The 19549-nt window shown below is 42.1% G+C and overlaps 1 protein-coding gene across 3 annotated transcripts in view; it reads right to left on the bottom strand.

The window, feature by feature from the left end:
• Positions 1–19549, bottom strand: part of RAP1GAP2 (RAP1 GTPase activating protein 2) — a 218446-nt gene that overhangs the window by 191038 nt on the left and 7859 nt on the right. The window contains exon 1 of one of the 3 annotated variants that reach the window (XM_081346581.1): positions 1570–3289. The exons of 1 other annotated variant lie outside the window; for it this stretch is intronic. In XM_081346581.1, coding sequence (XP_081202707.1) covers positions 1570–1676 — 107 coding nt within the window. In that variant the 5' untranslated portion in view covers positions 1677–3289. Of the gene's footprint in view, positions 1–1569; positions 3290–19549 lie in introns of those variants that run through there. One more of the 3 variants, XM_081346580.1, reaches the window with a different exon arrangement.

The following is a 19549-nucleotide window of genomic DNA, read 5'->3' on the forward strand; positions in this document are numbered from 1 at the left end:
AGCCTTTTCTTACATTCGGGGAAAATAACCTACAATTGACTAACCAGAGTGTGATTAACCACTTTATTATTGTTCTCAGAAACTGCGGACAATTTACAAAGAGGAAAAGTGGGATACATAAATGCAAGGAGGAAAATAAGAAAGAGTATAAACTACACGAATCAGCTGGAAAATCCTTAGGATTATAGCCACATTTTTTTTTATAAAAAGTTCCATTAACAAGCATGCCTGATAACACAAAGAAGTTCAGTTTTTATAGTAGACACAAAGGTTGCAATTCTAGTTTACCTGAGATGTGTTACTTTCAAGAACTTAGACCATAGTCCTTGTCCCTTTCTGTTGTCAAGCCAAAGTACATATTAGCGGAAATAATTTGTCTGACCCTCACCAGAATGTTTTGAATGAATCTCCTTGAAGCAATTACCTATCCAGTATCCTAAAGTGGCATGCGCTAAATAAACACAGAAAGTCCACACTACCTTGTGAAACACACCCCTTCCCACTAAACAGTTCTTTCTTAGTTTGGCAGGGAACCCTGCCAGCTCTAATCATTTCAATGGACTTTAAAATAAAAAGAGTTCTGAAGCTTCCCAAAACTTGGTGGCTGCCAGAAACAACCTCCATCGCTATAATCGTAATCATAGTGACAACAACAAAAGTTTTAAAAAAAAGTTTTGCACCTTATTATTTTCTCTCAGGGACCCCACAATCATGCCAGAACTGTGTCTGTTATTTACACTTTGAATCATTTGTTATCTAGCTGGAAAGGAAAGCTAAAAAACAGAATTAGCCAGATAAGAAAATCTGAAGGCCTCAAATTGAGTATTTTAAGTCCTACAGAGGGAGGGGTAGAGGGAGAAATTCAAGTAAATTACACCTGCCGCCATGTAGAAAAGGGAATAACTGCGTCCTGAATGATTACCAAAGGCTGAAAAGGGAAAGCAGACCATGGTTCAGGTTCGGAACAGAGCACGCTGCGAATAGTTTCCCCGAATAAAAAGCACGCTCTTTGCCCTCCCACCTCTAACTTTTCTCAGTTCCACCCCACCAGTAAAATGTTCTGAAACATCAGTTTTGCTAGAGCAGCTTATCCAAACAAGCGAGCAAAACACACAGATGCAGGGCATTCCTGCATCTCAATTTCAAAAGCCCGTCTGCTGAGCACCAGTGGAACTCAGTGCCACTTTTGAGAGGCCGTGGAAGGTGAAATCTGGCTTTGGCACCTTTGCAAGATTGGAATCTGTTTTTCAGACACTCCCACCCCTCTGAGAGTGACAACAGGGACCAGGAGCTTAAGACCACCACAGCTAAAGCTGCCCAACCCTCTTTTGGCATCTACACACACACACACACACACACACACACACACACGCCTACCCTTCCCCCCCTCCCCTCCCAGCAACGTTATCAATCCCACCATGGGTTCCCCTCCACCCGCCCGTCTTCCCTGCCCCAAATCCCCAGCGGGAGGTGGGGAGAAATGACCCACCCAAAGGGAACAGCCCAGAATACATCACACATCACACACACACACACACACACACACACACACAAAAGCAGGTGCATTACCTTTTCTCTTTATTTTGCTTTCTGGACTTGTGCAACAAGCCTATGAGCACCACAGCGGCTCGGATCCCCGCCCTGTTGGACCGCATCCTGCTGGAAGTTTGTGACATGGCCGAGGAAGGGGTGGGGGGTGGTTCTTCCCAGCGCCCCCAAATCGCCGGGCCGTCGGCAGGAGAGCTCTCGAGACAAGCAAGGCAGGGCAGCCTCTGCCTTCCCTCCGGCGCTTCTTCCCTTCCCTTCCCTTCCCCGCTCCTCCCTTCTCCCTTCTCCTGCCTCGCTAATCCAGGCAGCGCGGCTGGGAGAAGGTCGCTCGGGCGGTCAGGTGCGACTTCGGAGACTCCGGCGACTTTCGGCTCAACACCTGGCGAATCCGTCGCTTCGTCCGCCCCAGCTTTGCAGGCTGCCGGATGGCCTTCCCGCCTCAAGGGAAGGGCTTTCCGCCCCGCCACCGGTCGCCCATGTGGCTGGCTGCGCTGCCTTGGCCGGCCCGGACACGCCTGCCTGCCGGGCAGTTGCGGCGCTCGGCCGGAGCTTTTTTTTCCCCCTTCCTTGCCTTTCTCGCTTGTTCCGACGGCGCTCGGCGGCGGCGGCGGCGATCCTCGATAAAGCCGGCGAGGGATCCGGCAAGCTCCGAGTGACGAGCCGGTTTGGCACTGGCAGACCCAGAGCGCCTCCCGCCCTCTCCCCGCCTGCCCCCACCCCAACCCGGAGGTGTCTTCTGTGCCGATTGGCAGGACGGCCCGAAATTCACCCGTGGGTTGTGTTTTGGTTTGTTTGGGTTTTTTTCCCCGTTTTCCCGAGAAGAAATAGGGTGAAGGCGCTGCAACTCGACAGGCTGGGGAAAATCAAAGGTGGGTCTAATTGAAGAGTGGCTCGCCTTCTTTCCTCCTCTCTTTCCTCCCTTGCTCCTTCGTTCCTTCCTTTTTTTTTCTTTCTCCCTTTGCTTTCTTTCTCCTTCCTTTTCTCTCACTCCTTCCTATTTTTTTTTCTTGCTTTTCTCTCTCTCTCTTCTTCCCTCCCTATCTTTGATTTCCATGTCTTTCCTTTCTCTTTCCCCTTTCTCTCTCATTCGCTCCTTTCTCCCTTCTCCCTTTTTCTTCCTTTCTTTCTTTCCATCTCTCTCCTTACCTCTTCTCACTTTTTTCATTCCGTCTTTCTTTCTTTCTTTCTTTCTCTCCCTCCCTCTTCCTCCCCCCATCACCACTATTTCTACAAGATCTCTCCACTAATGGCAGGCAAAATGGGTAACCGGTGCCTCTGTTGCAATCATCAAACTAACCGCAGCAGCTGCAATTAATGTTTTGCATAAAATAAACATGTTCCCTCCCCCCCCAATCTTTTAGCAAATGACATTTATTGATTGTCTTCAGAGATTAGAAGCATTTAAGAGTATTATACTGAAAGAAGGGCTTGGTTTGGAATGAGCTGGCTGGCAGTTGTATAGCGCAGAACTCAGATCAATTTATCTTTGAATATGGAAAGTGATAACTGATGCTTGCACCATCTGGAGGTGAGCTGAAATGGGCAAAACATTTTTCAAAAGAACTTTAGGCCACCACTTGCCATATTTCAAAAAGTTGTGCCAAAACAAAGCAGAGATTTTCACCCATTAAATACACACCAATTACATTATAATGAATCGGTCAAAAGTACATTTTAAATTGACTGGCAGTATCTACACAGTGTTTCATTCATTGCCAACTACAAAAGCCAGATTCTTGGATCTAAACTGGAGCCAGTGCAAGTCCATTCTAGGATGCTTTGTCCCTCCTTCTCATTAAGCTTTGTGACATCATAATACAGATACATCTGATTAGGCCCACGTAGCCATATCATCACAGCAGAGATGAACAATTTCCTGAAAGGGTGTGAGCTTCATTCTATGATGGTTCCATTCTTAACAGTATTTTTTCACCTTAGCAACTTTAAGACATGTAGACTTCATCTCCCAGAATTCCCCAGCTGGACATTTTTTGCTGATTTGTATGATTTTAGTTTTAAATTTTGTTTTAGAAGCAAACTGGAATAAAAGGCTACAACTCTCATATTATTATATCATAGAGCCCTGGTGGTGCAGTGGTTAGAATGCCATATTGCAGTCTAATTCTGCTGACTGCCAAGAGTTCGATCCTCACCTGCTCAAGGTTGACTCAGCCTTCCATCTTTCCCAGGTTGGTAAAATGAGGAGCCAGATTGTTGGGAGCAAGATGCTGACCCTGTAAACCACTTAGAGAGGGCTGTAAAGCACTGTGAAGCTGTATATAAGTCTAAGTGCTATTGCTATTTGAAGCTATTCTTAAAGTCACCCAGATTATGCAGTTAAATTCAATGTTTTAGGTCAGCTTTTTTAAAACTATAGAGGGAGAATGGGAAGTTAAATATATAACATAAATGCAGTCCAAATCCTGCAGTTTAGGACTGCTATTATAAACTGCTTGTTCCAATACAGAGAGGCATATTCTGCAAACAAAAAATTAACTAACAGAGGATAAATGTCTTTCCAAAACTGACACTTTTTTTCCCTGACACAGAAGCAGGCAATATCCCATTTTCAATGTCTTTTTCTGAGTTTCCAGTTTGTCTGGTATGTCTCGAAAGAACACAAGGTATCTAGAAAAACCAATGAGTATAATTTGCGGTATCTCCAACCATTAGCTGAACCCCTCAATTTCTTCTCCAATGATTCCCAGATTTTTAATACATTGAAGCTAATCATTTGATGGGGGGATTAATCTTAATTTTAAATCTAAATGAAACTTATTTTTCATGTAGAAGCCAAAAGCATCTTCCATTGTGGGTTATGACTGGAACACCTTAAATCCTTTATTCTACACCTCCATAAACTGAGCATCTATTTTAATGTATTCTAATGTTTCTTCACAATATAAGTAATAATTACAAGCTTACTATTTTGTCCTGTCTCCCATTACCTGGGAGGGGGGCTGAGTGGGAGTGGATAGATAGATAATTAGATGATAGATAGATAGATAGATAGATAGATAGATAGATAGATAGATAGATAGATAGATAGATAGATAGATAGTCATTGTGATCATTGCTGCTTGGAAGTGATTAAGTCCCTTTTGTATTAAAATCCATTAGATATACAGTAATGTAGAAGGTGCTTTTTCTGTTATTCTACAGAGATAGCAATACAAGGCCCATGGGACCAATTTTTTGATATTTATTACATACATGTTTATACCGTCCATATATCAGAACTCATTTAAAACCATAAAATGACCTGTAAAAATATAAGCCGACTAAACCAGTCAAATCCAATCCACATTACAAACATAAACCATTCCCATCTAACCCAATGAAAATATAATGTAAAATCAATGAAACAAAACACAGAATCCAGCCAGTACAGTTCAATTGTAAAGATCCATTGGAACAAAAGTGTTGTTGCTGCTCTTTGAAATGACAACAAAGTAGGGGCTGCTCACAGCTCAGAGAGGATGTTCTATAATGCGTGTGCAGCTATGGGAAAATTCTGCTTGCAGGCCTTACTGTATTTTTCCGTGTATAAGACACTATTTTTTCCTGCAAACACCCTCTTCAAAAATCAGGTGCGTCTTATACATGGGAAAATAATGGTAACCTCCGCAGCCCAGGGGCTTGCCACTAATGGGAGGGGGAGGGGGCATGATCTTCTGCCGGCCAAACTTGTGGATTTGATCGGCACAGAGAGCGTCTTATACACGGGCACATCTTATAGATGGAAAAATACGGTAATTTGTGTAATATATTGGGGTGGGGCAGGGACTCACGCTTCTCTCCTGATGTGAATGCTCACCACAGCAGGGTTTGGGTGAGAAGACAGTCTCCCAGGGCAGTGGGAGCTGACCCATGAAGTCTTATAAGCTACAGGTAGTCCTCAACTTATGGCAACAATTGGGACCAGAATTTCCAGCGGTTGTTAAGAGGGACCTGCCTGATTTTATAACTTTTTTGCCATGGTTGTTAAGCAAATCACTGCAATTGTTAAGTGAACCCCACGGTTGTTAAGCAAATCCAGCTCCCTCCATTGGCTTTGCTTGTTAGAGGCTGGCTAGGAAGGTACTATAGCAAATAGCAATAGCATTTAGACTTATATACCGGTTCATAAGATTTTACAGCACTCTCCGAGTAGTTTACAAATGTCATCATATTGCCCCCAACAATCTGGGTCCTCATTTTTCTGACCTTGGGTGGACTGAAAGCTAAGTTAACTTTGAGCCGATCAGGATTGAACTCCTGGCTGTGGGCAGAGTTAGCCTGCAATGCTGCATTCTAACCACTGCACCACCACAGCTCCTGGAGAGCAAATGGAGATCACATGACCCCAGGACACTGCAACTTTCATAAATGTGTGCTGAGTGTGCCAAACACCTAAATTTTGATCGTGTGACCTTAGGGATGCTGCAACTGTCAGAAATCCAAGGACTGGTCATAAGAGCAGCACTTTGAATTAAACTCAGACACTATCAGCAACCAGCCCAAGTACATGTTGTGGTAATGAAATGGCTCCCAGTTTCCAGTAACTGGACCAACTAAAGCAGTGGTTCCCAACCTTTTCTATACCCCGCACCCCTAGAACGCTTCTGATATATTCTCGCACCCCTTACAAAAGTTCGAAATAACGGCAACAAATTATGCATATACAGTATAATTTTGAAAACCCAAGTTTTTGTACCCCCTGGAATATCGTCTCGCACCCCTGGTGGGGAACCCCTGAACTAAAGCATCCAAGTCACCTCTTTCTTTTTTTTTATTTAAAAAGTTTTACAGTACATTTTAACTTTATCAGTCCCCCCCTCCCCCACCCCTATCTAACCCTCCCTATCCCTCCCCCCCATTCCCCCCTCCTCCCCCCCGGACTTCCCAGAGCTAAATACAGGGTATAGAAGCAAAAAACAAACATAAACATCCATATGCTATCTACAATAAACTATTAAATCTATCACCCTCTAGCTCATGTAAAATGATTACAAACAATATTAATATTACAGATAAAAAAAAAAGAAGAAAACAGAAAAGGAGCTTTACTCAAATGCTAAATAAAATTTCTTAGTCCCAATCCTTATTCCTAATTCCAAATCACCCTTAAGTTCAAATAAACAAGAAATACAATCTAGCATGACTCAGAAAAAATATATAAAAAAAAGAAAATATATATAAAAAATAAAGAAATTAAAAGAAAAGAAAAAAAAAATTTAATAATCCAATTAAGTACCCTTTATGTATAATAAATTAAAAAAAGTCAACTTGTTGTTAATTAAAAGCTTGCATATCCAATCTTAAATTCAATAAATACTTTTAATCCATTACCCTAATATACGTTTCTTGCAACCTAAAAAACTTTCTTTCTCCTCTATGATGAATTTTTGTTTTAAATATTAAAAAACTTTCTTTCTCCTCTATAATAAATTTAACCCACTGACATTCTAAATTAGAAATTTAGTCACCAATCTTGACGCCCCAAAGCTTTTGGAGCACCTCTGACATGGCCCCTATGACTTCTTTAGACCGCGCCCCTTCCACAACTTCACTATAAGTACACTTTAAAGGTTCCATGACCTTCTGCTGGTCTTGCTCTTGTACTTGTCTTGCTCGTCTTAAGGCGGCACGTGTCAACCTCTGCTCTCCAGCAGCAACCGATGAGACTGTAACTTGATCCCCTCCAACACCATTCTCCTCTGTCTGTCCATCTGCAACATCTTGAGTCTTTCCTTCACCAAATCCCTTTGCAGCTTCCAAAAGTAATGGGGGGGTCGCTTTTAAAACATTACTGTAAAAATCACGTGCCTGGGCCACAGTAACCAGACGATGTCTTTTACCTTCGTGCATCACCACCAGTCCAACTGGAATCTCCCATCTAAACTTAATATCACATTTCTTAAGTTCCTGTGTAAGAAATGCAAAATCTTTCCTTCTCCTTAAAATCTTTGGAGGAATCTCTTTTAAAACCAGAACTTCTTGCTCAGCAACTACTAACTTAGTATCATAAGCAGCTTGAATGACTTCATCTCTAATTACTCTCTTTGTAAAATAGACCACCACATCTCTGGGTAGCTTCCTCTGTCTTGCAATCCATGAATTTACACGAAAAATTTTATCCATACTTCCCTCAATTTCAGATGCTGGCTGGCCCAATACCACTTCCAAAGCCTCAGTGATCAGCTGCTTTAAATCTTCTTTAGGATTCTCTTTTAAGCCCCTAATTCTAATAGCATACTGCATCTGATGGTGCTGAACAAGGCTCAATTCTCCATCCATTTTGTCCTTTATAGTTTCATTCTCTAGTACCTTTACTTCTAATATAGAGTTCTTTTGACTAAGATCCTCCACTTTTTTCTCCAGCTTTTGGACACATTCAGCTACAGTTTCAATTATAGAGTACATGTCTACCCTCATTGCTCTAAACTTCTCTTCCATCTTCTTCTCCAATTTCTCCTCCAGCTTTTTCAACTTTTTATCCATCATATCAGACATTAGTTGTGAATGCTTTTTAAGAGCATCTTGTAAATCCTTAAGCGTCAGTGCCGGAGGAGATGCAGGAGGAAGCAAAGCTTGCAACGAGGTCTGCTGCACCGGGGAAAACCCCGCACTCCGAGGAGCTTTAGAAGTCTTGGCCGCCATCTTTCCCCACTTTCACTTGTTGCGCACTTTCACTTTAAGGCTATAAAATCCATTGAGCTAGAGAGTAAAAATAAAAGTCCACATCACCATAGCCTCCTGTACCGCTCTGCCTGCATCTTGATACTCCAGGGTATTTCCTTCTGGCAGGGGTGGTTGCTAACGCCTGGCTCTGCTCCAAAGATCACGGAGCAGAGACGCTGCGCAGCTAGGAGCAACCCAGGCTTCGGGGGGGCTCAATCCTTCAGCCGCCCAAACTCTCAGCTCAGGCGGCCCCGGAGAGCTCAACCCCTACCTGGGGCCTCACCCCCTCCTCTTCTCCCGAGGAGGGGGCTTCAAATCCATCTAAACAGCTGATCGGCGCTGTTTACGATGGATAAACACAGCTGCAGAGCGGACAGCCCGGAGGCGGCTGTCTTTGGCGCCGCGTCGCCACCGGAAGTCACCCAAGTCACCTCTTTCAAGAGCATCCCGAAGGAGAGAGCTGGATAGAATATAGTGATGAGATCTCAGGTGACTGTTATCATGACGTCCTGATACAAAAAGGCCCCCATGGGTGCACCAGCTGAAGCTGGACAAAGGTTCTTCTCTTATTCAAGCAGGAGCTTAAGTCCAAGAGGAGCCCCAGTTGTTTAAATCAGTAAAAACTGGTAAGTCTTTGCAAAGCTCACATGAAACCTCACAAGATTTTCTACAAGCTCAAAATGAGCTGTAAAGAGATGGTGTTGAAATCTTAAGAGAAATTGATTTGGCATATCTCTATCTATGTCAACCTTCCCAGGTAGACCAGACAGGAAACACAAGCATACACTCTAATACAGTGTTGGTGAACCTTTTAGAGACCGAGTGCCCTGTTCTGTACCAGCCTGCTACCGGCCCTGCAGAAAAGGCAGGGACAACCCCTTTTACAAGAAGGCAAGAGGCTGGAATTACGCCTGCCAAATTTATTGCTACAAAAACAAACAAGACACGAACCAAGAAACAGGAGCTTTAAGAAACAGGAACTATCCAAGCGGTTGCCTTCAGCAAACCAGCCCTCCCACACATTCCCCTTAAATACAGTTCAGGGCGTGGCCTCTCTCTGCCTCCTTCCGAGGTGCCCCATTGCCTTCCTCTGTTTACTCCTGATTGACTGCCTCCTGCGTCGGGCGTTCTTGAACAGGGCCAGCTGTGGGTCATCTTCATCCACGCTGTCAGGCTCACACAGCTGGGTCTGCGTCGTGACCAGATGAGAGGGGCCTTGCTGGGGGCTCTCATCAAGCTGTCCAATCCCCTCAGCAAGCTCTTCAACACCCCCCTCCTCCTCCTCTGAGTCGTCCGGCCCAACTGCCGAACCCACAGGCTGACCCTGAATCACAACACGCCCAAAGTGCAACCCAAAACCCACTTATGTATCGTCGGGTGCTGGGTGGGCGTGGCCCATTGGGTGGGTGTGGCCCATTGGGTGGGCATGGCCCATTGGGTGGGCGTGGCTGCGGTGGGAACGGCAGACTGGGTAGGACTAAAAAATTCAATCAATCAATCCCAACTTTGCGAGATCTTTTTTTTCCCCGCAAGAAGTTGAAATTGATTGATTGATTGAACCTTTTTTTTTTTTGCACACGGCGGCAGAGGCCTAAAGTGAAAAGGTTTTATAAAACCCAGCTGAAGGCCTAGGACTGGGGCGACGGCACGTGTGCCCACAGAGAGGGCTCTGCGTGCCACCTGTGGCACGCGTGCCATAGGTTCACCACCACGGCTCTAATAATTCTACTTTATTGCAAGTCTACCTGAACAGAATCTTGCAGGTCTGAAAGTACAAATCTCCCACTGTTTCCTTTACAGCCTGAGAACTTGGGGACGGGGGTTCCCTTCTGAGTTTCTTTCTCCACCCATTATGCAGCTGTGGGCCACGGCCTCTCTTATATGATTGTTCCCAAGGCAGCATCTCTCTATATAATGGATGCCGCCAAGGCATCATGTCAATTCATGTGAGATGCCAACCAAGTGCTGTGAGAGATTGCCGTGCCCTGTCCTAGCAGCTCCTCATATGTAAAAGTCTGATTTACAAAGGAAAAGCTACTTTCAAAATATCGGTGAGATTTTGAATTCTGGGCCTCTTTGCTGATTTCTTTGAATTTAGTTTTAAATTTAATATCAGAAGCAAACCGGAAAAAAAAGAAAAGAAGGTTATAACTTTCACATTATTTGAAGCTACTCGTAAAGTCACCCAAGTTATGTGATTAAATTGTTTCTAGGTCAGCCTTTTTTTTAAACTATGGCGGGAGAATGGGAAATTACTGCCCAGAACCTCTCTGAGGTAGATAGACAGTTTAGAAATATGAGATATAAACAAACAAACAAACAAACATAAACACAATCCAAATCCTGCAGTTAGGATTGTAATCACAGGTAGTCCTTGACTTATGACCACAATTGATCCCACCATTTCCATTGCTAAGCAAGACAGTTGTTAAGTGAGTTTTGCTCCATTTTACAACCTTTTTTGCCACAGTTGTTAAGTGAATCACTGCAGTGGTTAACTTAGTAACCTGGCTGTTAAGTGAATCTGGTTTCTCCATTGTCTTTGCTTGTCGCAAAAGGTGATCACGTGACCCAATGATCACATGTCAGTGCCGCTGTAACTTCAAACGGTCACTAAACGATTGATTGTAAATTGAGCTTATTTTTCATGTAGGAGTCAAAACCATCTTCCATCGTGGATTATAACTGGAACACCTTAAATCCCTTATACTACACCTCCGTCAACTGTGTCTTTAATTTACTGTATTCCAGCCACTCTTTATAAATAATATGCACAGGCTTGCTACTTTTCAGAACCCGTGAAATCTTCTAATACATTTGGGTTGGGACTTTTGTTTTTAAAAATCGGTCGTATTTGTTGTATTTGTGGCTCACTTGTTCATTTCCCACCAATCTGTGATCTTGGCCCAACTGATGTTAATTATTAACAGGGAAGAACGAGGTGCCCAGCAAAGTCCACAGAAAATATATTTGCACAGAAACCCATCCCTCTAAAAAAACGGGATTACACAGACACACATAAACACACACGAAAGGGTAACTTTAGATCTCTGCCTATGCTGAGTAACTGTTCAAGGACAGTTCATTCTCTATCCAAATATGACCTTCTAGATCACTGGAGCTGAAATGGATTTGCAGAAGTGTGGGACACACCTCAATACCTCTGAGCCTTCCTCACCCAATTTTTTTTAAAGATGCTCAGACAGAGCAAAGGAGAAGTTGCAAGTTATTGGTTTATTGATTGATGGATTCGATTGGTTGGCTGATTGGTTTATCAAATTTATATAGCCACCCATCTCACAACGAGTGACTCACAACGAGTGAAGAGGGGTTCAATCTATTCTCCAAAGCGCCTGAAGGCAGGAGAAGAAGCAATGGATGGAAACTAATCAAGGAGAGAAGCCACCTAGTACTAAGGAGAAATTTCCTAATGATGAGAACAGTTAACCTGTGGGACAGCTTGGCTTCAGATGTTGTGGGTTCTCTATCACTAGAGGCTTTTAAGAAGAGATTAGACAACCATTTTGTTTGAAATGGAATAGGGTCCACTGCTTGAGCAGCGGGTTGGATTAGTAGACCTCCAAGGTCCCTTCCATCTCTGTAATTCTGTAATGACTCGGGTGAGGTGGAGGAACTGGCCCATGGTCACAAAAGGTGGTTGAGGGTAGTCTACAATCATGGTTGCCTTGCTCCTAGTTCAGCACCGTAACCTCTACAGTGAATGCTCACTCTCTCGCTTCCACTTTCTCAGTTTTGCTCCCCTCTCTGTTCTAAAATTAAGGAATTTGGTATTTGTATGGGGTGCAAAAAGTAAAGATTCCATTGTGTTGAGCTCAACTTCTAGAGACTTCATGAGCACATCCATAAAATTCTCCTGGCCAAAAAAAAAAAAAAGTAGTGTGCAATGCCTTCATCCAGGATATATTTTTCATTTCCTAACCTAGTCTACAATCCTGGGATCTCCTTGTGGTCTCCGCTCCAATTATTAATAAGCCCTCCCCTATTTATTTTCCCTGCCCAGACAAGATCAGTAAGATGTTGCTATTTGTTATATAAGTTTTAACCTTTGACAAGGTGTGTCTTATATTTTTTTTGGCTCCTTAACACCCTCCAAACCAAACAAAGCAGTGTGGTGGCTTTGTGGTGAAGGCACTTGTCTCCCACTCGGATGGTTGAAAGTTCAATCCTAGGTAGTGGAAGATATTTCTCTCTCAGGGTGCAAAGGAAAAAATATCTGCTGGGAACTCTGTGTAGCATCAGGAAGGACATCCGGTCAGTAAATGCTCAGTTTCATCCTGAATTAAGGGATTACAGGGTCATAAAAAGGGAGTTAACACCTTCCAAACCAAAGTAAACAACCATCAATCTCCAAAAATTTTATCCCCCTTTTTGGGGGGAATTATAAACAAGGGACACGGTGGCTCAGTGGATTAGGACGCTGAGCTTGTCGATCAGAAGGTCGGCAGTTTGGCGGGTCGAATCCCGAGTGCCGCGTAACAGAGTGAGCGCCTGTTACTCGTCCCAGCTTCTGCCAACCTAGCAGTTCGAAAGCACGTAAAAATGCAAGTAGAAAAATAGGGACCACTACGGTGGGAAGGTAACAGCGTTTCGTGCACCTCTGGCGTCTAGTCATGCCGGCCACATGACCACGGAGACGTCCTCAGACAAGCGCTGGCTCTTCGGCTTTGAAACGGAGATGAGCACTGGCCCCTAGAGTTGGAAACAACTAGCACGCATGTGCGGGGGAACATTTACCTTTACCTAAACCAAAGTAACCAACCATCAATCTCCAAAAATTTTATCCCCCTTTTTGGGGGGAATTATAAACAAGAAGTCCCCTGATAATTTAGAAAATCCATGAAGAGACCACAAAGTGCTCAGGAATTAAGATAAATTAGCAGGCTGCAGACACAGAGACACTTTATATGACCTTTAAGAAACATGACTATATTTGTTATGCAGAAAAAAAAGTCTGTTAAAAACACCTTGACATTTAGGTTTCAAAGAAGTGAGTTCTACCATTAGATAAGAAACATAATTTCAGAATGACAATAAAGGATCTTTTTGTGTGTGTTTTTATCCTCATGGACAATTAGAGGCCGTTAACAATCTGGCCTTTCAATACTCTGACTGGAATGCAATCTTCAGAATTTCCAATTGTCACTTTTCTAAGAAAATGTGATGTCTAGAAATGCTAAATCATGACAAGGAGCCAAATTTGACCCAGGGTTACTAATAAATTCCAGCCGTGTCTGATTTTGTAAAAAAAAATATCACGTTATTATAGTTGGCAGTTAGGGGGGGAAAAAACTTGTTCCTTCAAAGGTTAATTAAAATAAAAGCCATGATTCAGAAGATCATAGAATGAACAAGATAAATATCTTTGAGGACATCTAGTCCAACCCCCTGCTCAGTGCTCAAATACATGACAAAGCATCCCCAGCAGATGGATATTTATCTCTGCTTGAACTCATCCAGTAAAGAACCATCACTATCAAACTATTTTTTACCATTGACAGTTTTTAATGTTCAAGCAGAATCTTCCTCCCAGTAATTTTGTCTTCTGTTCTCTGGAATGACCAAGAACAGGACATGTTGTTCCTCTCTATGATATCCTTCCAGACACTGAAATTAAAATTATTAATGCTTTTGAACTTTGGTGTTGGAGAAGACACCTGAGAACAGAAAACAAACTGATGAATCATTGAATAAATCAATCCAGAGTTGATCCAGAGGCACAAATGACCAGTGTCAATTTATCCTACTTTGGACAATTTTAAGGGGATCACATGAAGGGTTAATACCACCTTATAATGCCTTGGTAACACCACACTTTTATATTGCATTCCATTTTGGTTGCCATGATATAAAAAAGATGTTGAGACTCTAGAAAGAGTGCAGAGAAGAGCAACAAAGATGATTAGGGGACTGGAGAATAAGACATGAATGGTTGCAGGAATTGGATACGTCTAGTTCAGGGGTGTCAAACTCAATTTCATTGAGGGCCGCATCAGCATTGCGGTTGCCCTCAGGGGGGCGGGTGGGTGTGGCCTGGGTGGGCGTGGCCTACTGGGTGGGCGTGGCTAAAGTGCATATGGCCTACTGGGTGGGCGTGGCCAGCTCTACATCATTCGCATCAAGGGTGCCTATGGAGGCCTGGGCAGGAGTGGGACAGATCTGAGGGTCTCTGGCAAAAGGAGGGTCTCTGGGCCAGGGCCAAGGCAGTGGGGGCCGTTCCCTCCCTGTTTCCAGGATGGCTTCGCGGGCCACATGAAACCACTTCGCGGGCCGGATCCGGCCCCCGGGCCTTGTGTTTGACATATCTGGTCTAGTTTAATGGAAAGAAGGACTAGGGGTGACATGATAGCAGTGTTCCAATATCTCAGGGGTTGCCACAAAGAAGAGGGGGTCAAGCTATTCTGTGAGGCAGGACTAGAAGCAAACACTAGAAGCAAAGGAGGGAAACTAATCAAGGAGAGAAGCTACCTAGAAATAAACAGAAATTTCCTGACAGTTAGAACAATTAACCAGTGGAACGATTTGCCTGCAGAGGTTCTGAATGCTCCAACATTAGAGGTTTTTAAGAAGAGACTGGACAAGTCACTTGTCTGAAATGGTACAAGGTTTTCCTGCTTGAGCAGGGGGGTTGGACCCTTCCAACTCTGTTATTCTGTTCTGCAAAGACGCAGCTCTCTGGAGAAGGCTCCTATGCTGGGAAAAGTGGCAGTAAAGAAAAGAAGGAGAAGCAGCAGCAAGGTGGATAGGCTGAGGTACAGTGGTGATGGATGCACCATTGCAGGATATGAAAGACCAGATTGGGGATGGATTGTCATAAATAAGCTTACATTGGGAAAAGTTACAGACATAAAACTTCATCAAAGACCTTTACATAAATAAAGGTAGTCTTGACCTACAGGCACAACTGGGAGCAGTATTGCCGTTGCTAAGTAAAGCGGTTGTTAAATGAATGGTACCCAATTTTCCAACCTTTTTGGCCATGACGGTTGAGCAAATCGCCGAAGTCGTTAAGTGAACCAAGTTAATTGAATCCAACTCCCTCCATTGACTTTGCTTGTCGGATGCCAGCTGTGAAGCTCACAAATGGCAATCCCATGGCTGAAACCATTGCGAATCCATGCCGGTTGCAAAGCACCCGAAACTTGATCACATGACTGTAAGGATGCTGCAGTGGTTATAAGCATGAGGAGCAGCTGTAAGCAGTGGTGGGATTCAAATATGTGAACAACCGGTTCTCTGTGGATGCCACTTTTGAAAGTCCATTCTGAGCCTGGGCAACAAAAAATTAGCTACCGGTTCTGCTGAAGTGGTGCAAACCAGCTGAATGCCACCACTGGTTGTAAGTCATTTTTTTTCAGTGCTGTTGTAACTTCAAAAAGTCGCTAAATGAATGGTTGTAAATCAAGGTCACTGAAGAAACAATGCTATTTTTGGAGCTTTTTGCAAATACAGGTAGTCCTTGACTTACCAATGAAGGAGAAGGAGTCCTTGACTAACAACCATTCATTTAGTGACCATTTAAAGTTACAATGGCACTGAAAGAAATGACTTATTACTGTTTTTCACACTTAACGACCGTTGCAGCATCCCCATGGTCATGTGATCACAATTCAGACGCTTGGCAACTGACTCGTACTTATGACGGTTGCAGCATTCTGGGATCAGTGACAAGCAAGATTCACTTAACAAACGTGTTACTAATTTAACAACTGCAGTGATTCACTTAACATCCATGACAAGAAAGGTTGTAAAATGGAGTAAAACTCACTTAACAAATGTCTCACTTAGCAACAGAAATTTTGGACTCAATTGTGGTCGTAAATTGAGGACTACCTGTACACTGATGGGAGAAACTGTATGCAAATATTCTGGATCTTAGGAAAAGTTGCATCCAAAATATACGCAATTTTTTTAATGCTCTAATAGAATGTACAGTATAAGTATTTTTTTATTTCTATAATCTACTTAATCAGAATCAACACAAAGGGAGAAAAACTATGTCATAATTTCTAAACAGGATAATATTTTCTTCACCACTCAATTACCCTATTAAGGATCACGAAGGGAAGATAAAGGTTGCTTATTAGATTATTTATATTTCTCTATTCTTTCAGTTCTGCTCTACTTAAAATGTTGATCTCCCAGCCTTCAGATTTCCTGATCTTTCAAACATTGCTGACAGAGCCGAACATTTCGATCAATCATACAAATTCCAAGAACACAGACTTAAATGAGAAGAAATTCAATGAGTAGAGGAAGTAACATTTTGTTGTAGGGAAATTCTGATCTTTTTTACTAGCAAATTAGTAGTTAAGAATGTCTGTTAGCCATCATTAGCACTAGAAAATCCAGACAGTACCCGGCAGTTAAATAACCATGGGAAATAAAATTGAGGATCTCTTTTAATGTAAAGTCTTTTAAATGCAGAAGTAACGGAGATCAAGATGAATCATTGATCTGAGGTAACTTCCTCCAGTAACCATATTAGGTCGAGCCAAAATATTCCCCAGTTTTATCATTCAGTACACATATTAACAAGAACAAGAACAAGATCAAGAACAAATAATAATGATGATGATGATGATGATGATGATGATGATGATGATGTTGGAAGGGACCTTGGAGGTCATCTAGTTCAACCCACTGCTTAGGCAGGAAACCCTATACCATTTCAGACAAATGCCTGTCCAGTGTCTTCTTAAACACTTCCAGTGTTGGAGCATTCACCACTTCTGGAGGCAGGTTTTTCCACTGATTAATTGTTTTAACTGTCAGGAAATTTCTCCTTAGTTCCAGGTTGTTTCTCTCCTTGATTAGTTTCCATCTGTTGCTTCTTGTCCTGCCTTCAGGTGCTTTGGAGAATAGCTTGACTCCCTCATGTTTGTGGCAGCCCCCGAGATATTGGAAGACTCCCATCATGTCACCCCTCGTCTTCATTAAACTAGACATACCCATACTCAAGATTGCAGAACCGGGTATTACTGTAGTTGAGATCTGCCATAAAAGGCAGTGCCCAATCCACTTATGTAACAATACTCGTAGGATTTACTGATTCTGATGTTTACTTTTAAAATTATGTTTTAACATTTACAATATTGGAGCAGAAGCAAATATCATTGTTATTCCTCCCAATGCTAATAGGGCTGGCATGAAATTTTATTCTCTTTTTTTTATGAACTGACTTGAACTGACGGTTTTCTGCTTTCTATTAGGTTCCTTAACTGTTAGACAAAATTGGCTCAAAATAAATAAATAAATAAATAAATAAATAAATAAATAAATAAATAAATAAATAAATAAGATTCAATAGAATCTGAAGCCAAGTCAAAGTGAGGGCCATAATTCTTGCCTTCACTCTGGCATCTTTCAGGTAAAATGTTTTTTTAAATCTTATTTATTTAGTCAAGCTGCAGCATTCATGCTACTAAAAATATTGCACAGATTTAAAACAGAATTAGCTAAGATAGTTTATAAGTATTGTTTGTTTATTACATGTATATGTTGGCCTTCTCACTGTTGAAGTGACTCCAGATGGCTTACAAAATGATGAAAGATAATATGAAAACGATTAAAGGGAACAAGGATTAAATAGATTAAATATAGAGGCTAAATAAAGGACTGAAGAAAATCTAAAATGTAAAAAAAAACCCTTAATCTTAATCCCTAATCCGTCAAGTATATCAAATGCTAAAATGCAGAATACTAAATTCTAAACAGATTACACACATTACATTAAAAGACAACTGGAATAAAATATAGTATAAATATATAAAATATATCAGTAGGATATTAATTAACAGTAGTGATGGCAAGAGGCTTGGCATGTCAATCTGTAAATAACCTTGTTAAGGAATGTTGTTGAAACCAACAATAGCTACAGAGAAACTCATTCTTTTATTAAGCTGAAACTGTACTGAGGACTTGGGTGCACCTTGCCACAATATATAGCCAGACCCTCTTGAACCCATGCTTGCCGCCCAAAGCTGACCAATTGCAGGACCGGAGACGTCCTGTCTGGGTTGCTGGAGGTGGTGAGGTACCAAAACCCAGTACATAACAGCTACTATAGGACCCAGCTCTCAGGCAGTGCTTTGATAGTGTGTTTCTTCAAATCTTGAAAAGTCACAAAAGCCCCTGACAATCTAAAACACTAAAAAACAACCATACTTAATTGCTAAACATTTGAGGAAAACCAAAATACCAAATACTGAATTCCAAACAGGTTGCAAGTGTTAATAAATAAACATGAATGCTTAATAGATAAATAAAGATGAACGGTAATATATTAAGCCAGAGGGCCAGTTTGGCATGATGGTTAAGGCACCAGGCTAAAAACCAGGAGGCAGTAAGTTCTAGTCTTGCCTTAGGCAAGCTGAAGGCAGCTGGGTGACCTTGGACCAGTCACTGTCTCTCTCTCAGCCCGAGGCAAAGCAGTTCCAGAAAAACCTTGCCAAAAAAACTGCAGATTGATTCAAATCAACGGTGGCTCAAAGGCACGCAGGCATGCATGAATCCAGCAAGCGACAAAACGATTGAAGCTCAATGTATCACATAAAGATAAACTATATTTGCACACCATGCAAATGGGACAATAAAAAAAGCTAAGGAGCAAACAAAAAGGACCAGCACACAGCCTTTCCAACAGCCAACATCCAGTTAAGCAGGGATTAACATCAGACAATCAAGCATAAATCAATACCCTAATTGAGGAACTACCAAAGGGAAAAGGCCACCCTCTCAACAACACTGGCTGAGCAAGCTACTGTATGCAACAGAGAGAAAGCTCCACACTCGTTAGCACTGATGATGTTACCTAGCTGGGTAATGGAATGTCTAACAAGCAAAAAACCGAGCTCAAGAGAGCACCAAGGACTCCACAGTTCAACCCTGAGCTACAAATATTCTCTTCTATATCCTGTAAGTGTCAATTTCCATTCCTTCCAGCACACCTTAGATCAGGGCCAAGTTTGAAGACCCCTGTCTTGGATGTAGTGCTTATCATTTCTGTTTAAAAGACCGGAGTGCAATTTCATCTCTTGATTCATTCATTTTAGATTTATTAACTTTCTCTAGTCCTTCTAAAAGCAGATCTTTAGTTTCTACCTACAGTATCTCCACAAAGTATTCCCTTTTATATCATTCATATTTTTTTTCATAAACTCCTATTCCAATAATAATAATAATAATAATAATAATAATAATAATAATAATAATAATAATTTTATTTATATACCGCCCTTCTCCCGAAGGACTTGAACATCTGGATTTACATTCCAGAACCCTTTAATGTCCAATAAATTTTTGACATAGCCCCTTCCAA

This window comes from Vipera berus (assembly GCF_964194415.1).
Source record: "Vipera berus genome assembly, chromosome: 1".
Taxonomy (NCBI): domain Eukaryota; kingdom Metazoa; phylum Chordata; class Lepidosauria; order Squamata; family Viperidae; genus Vipera; species Vipera berus.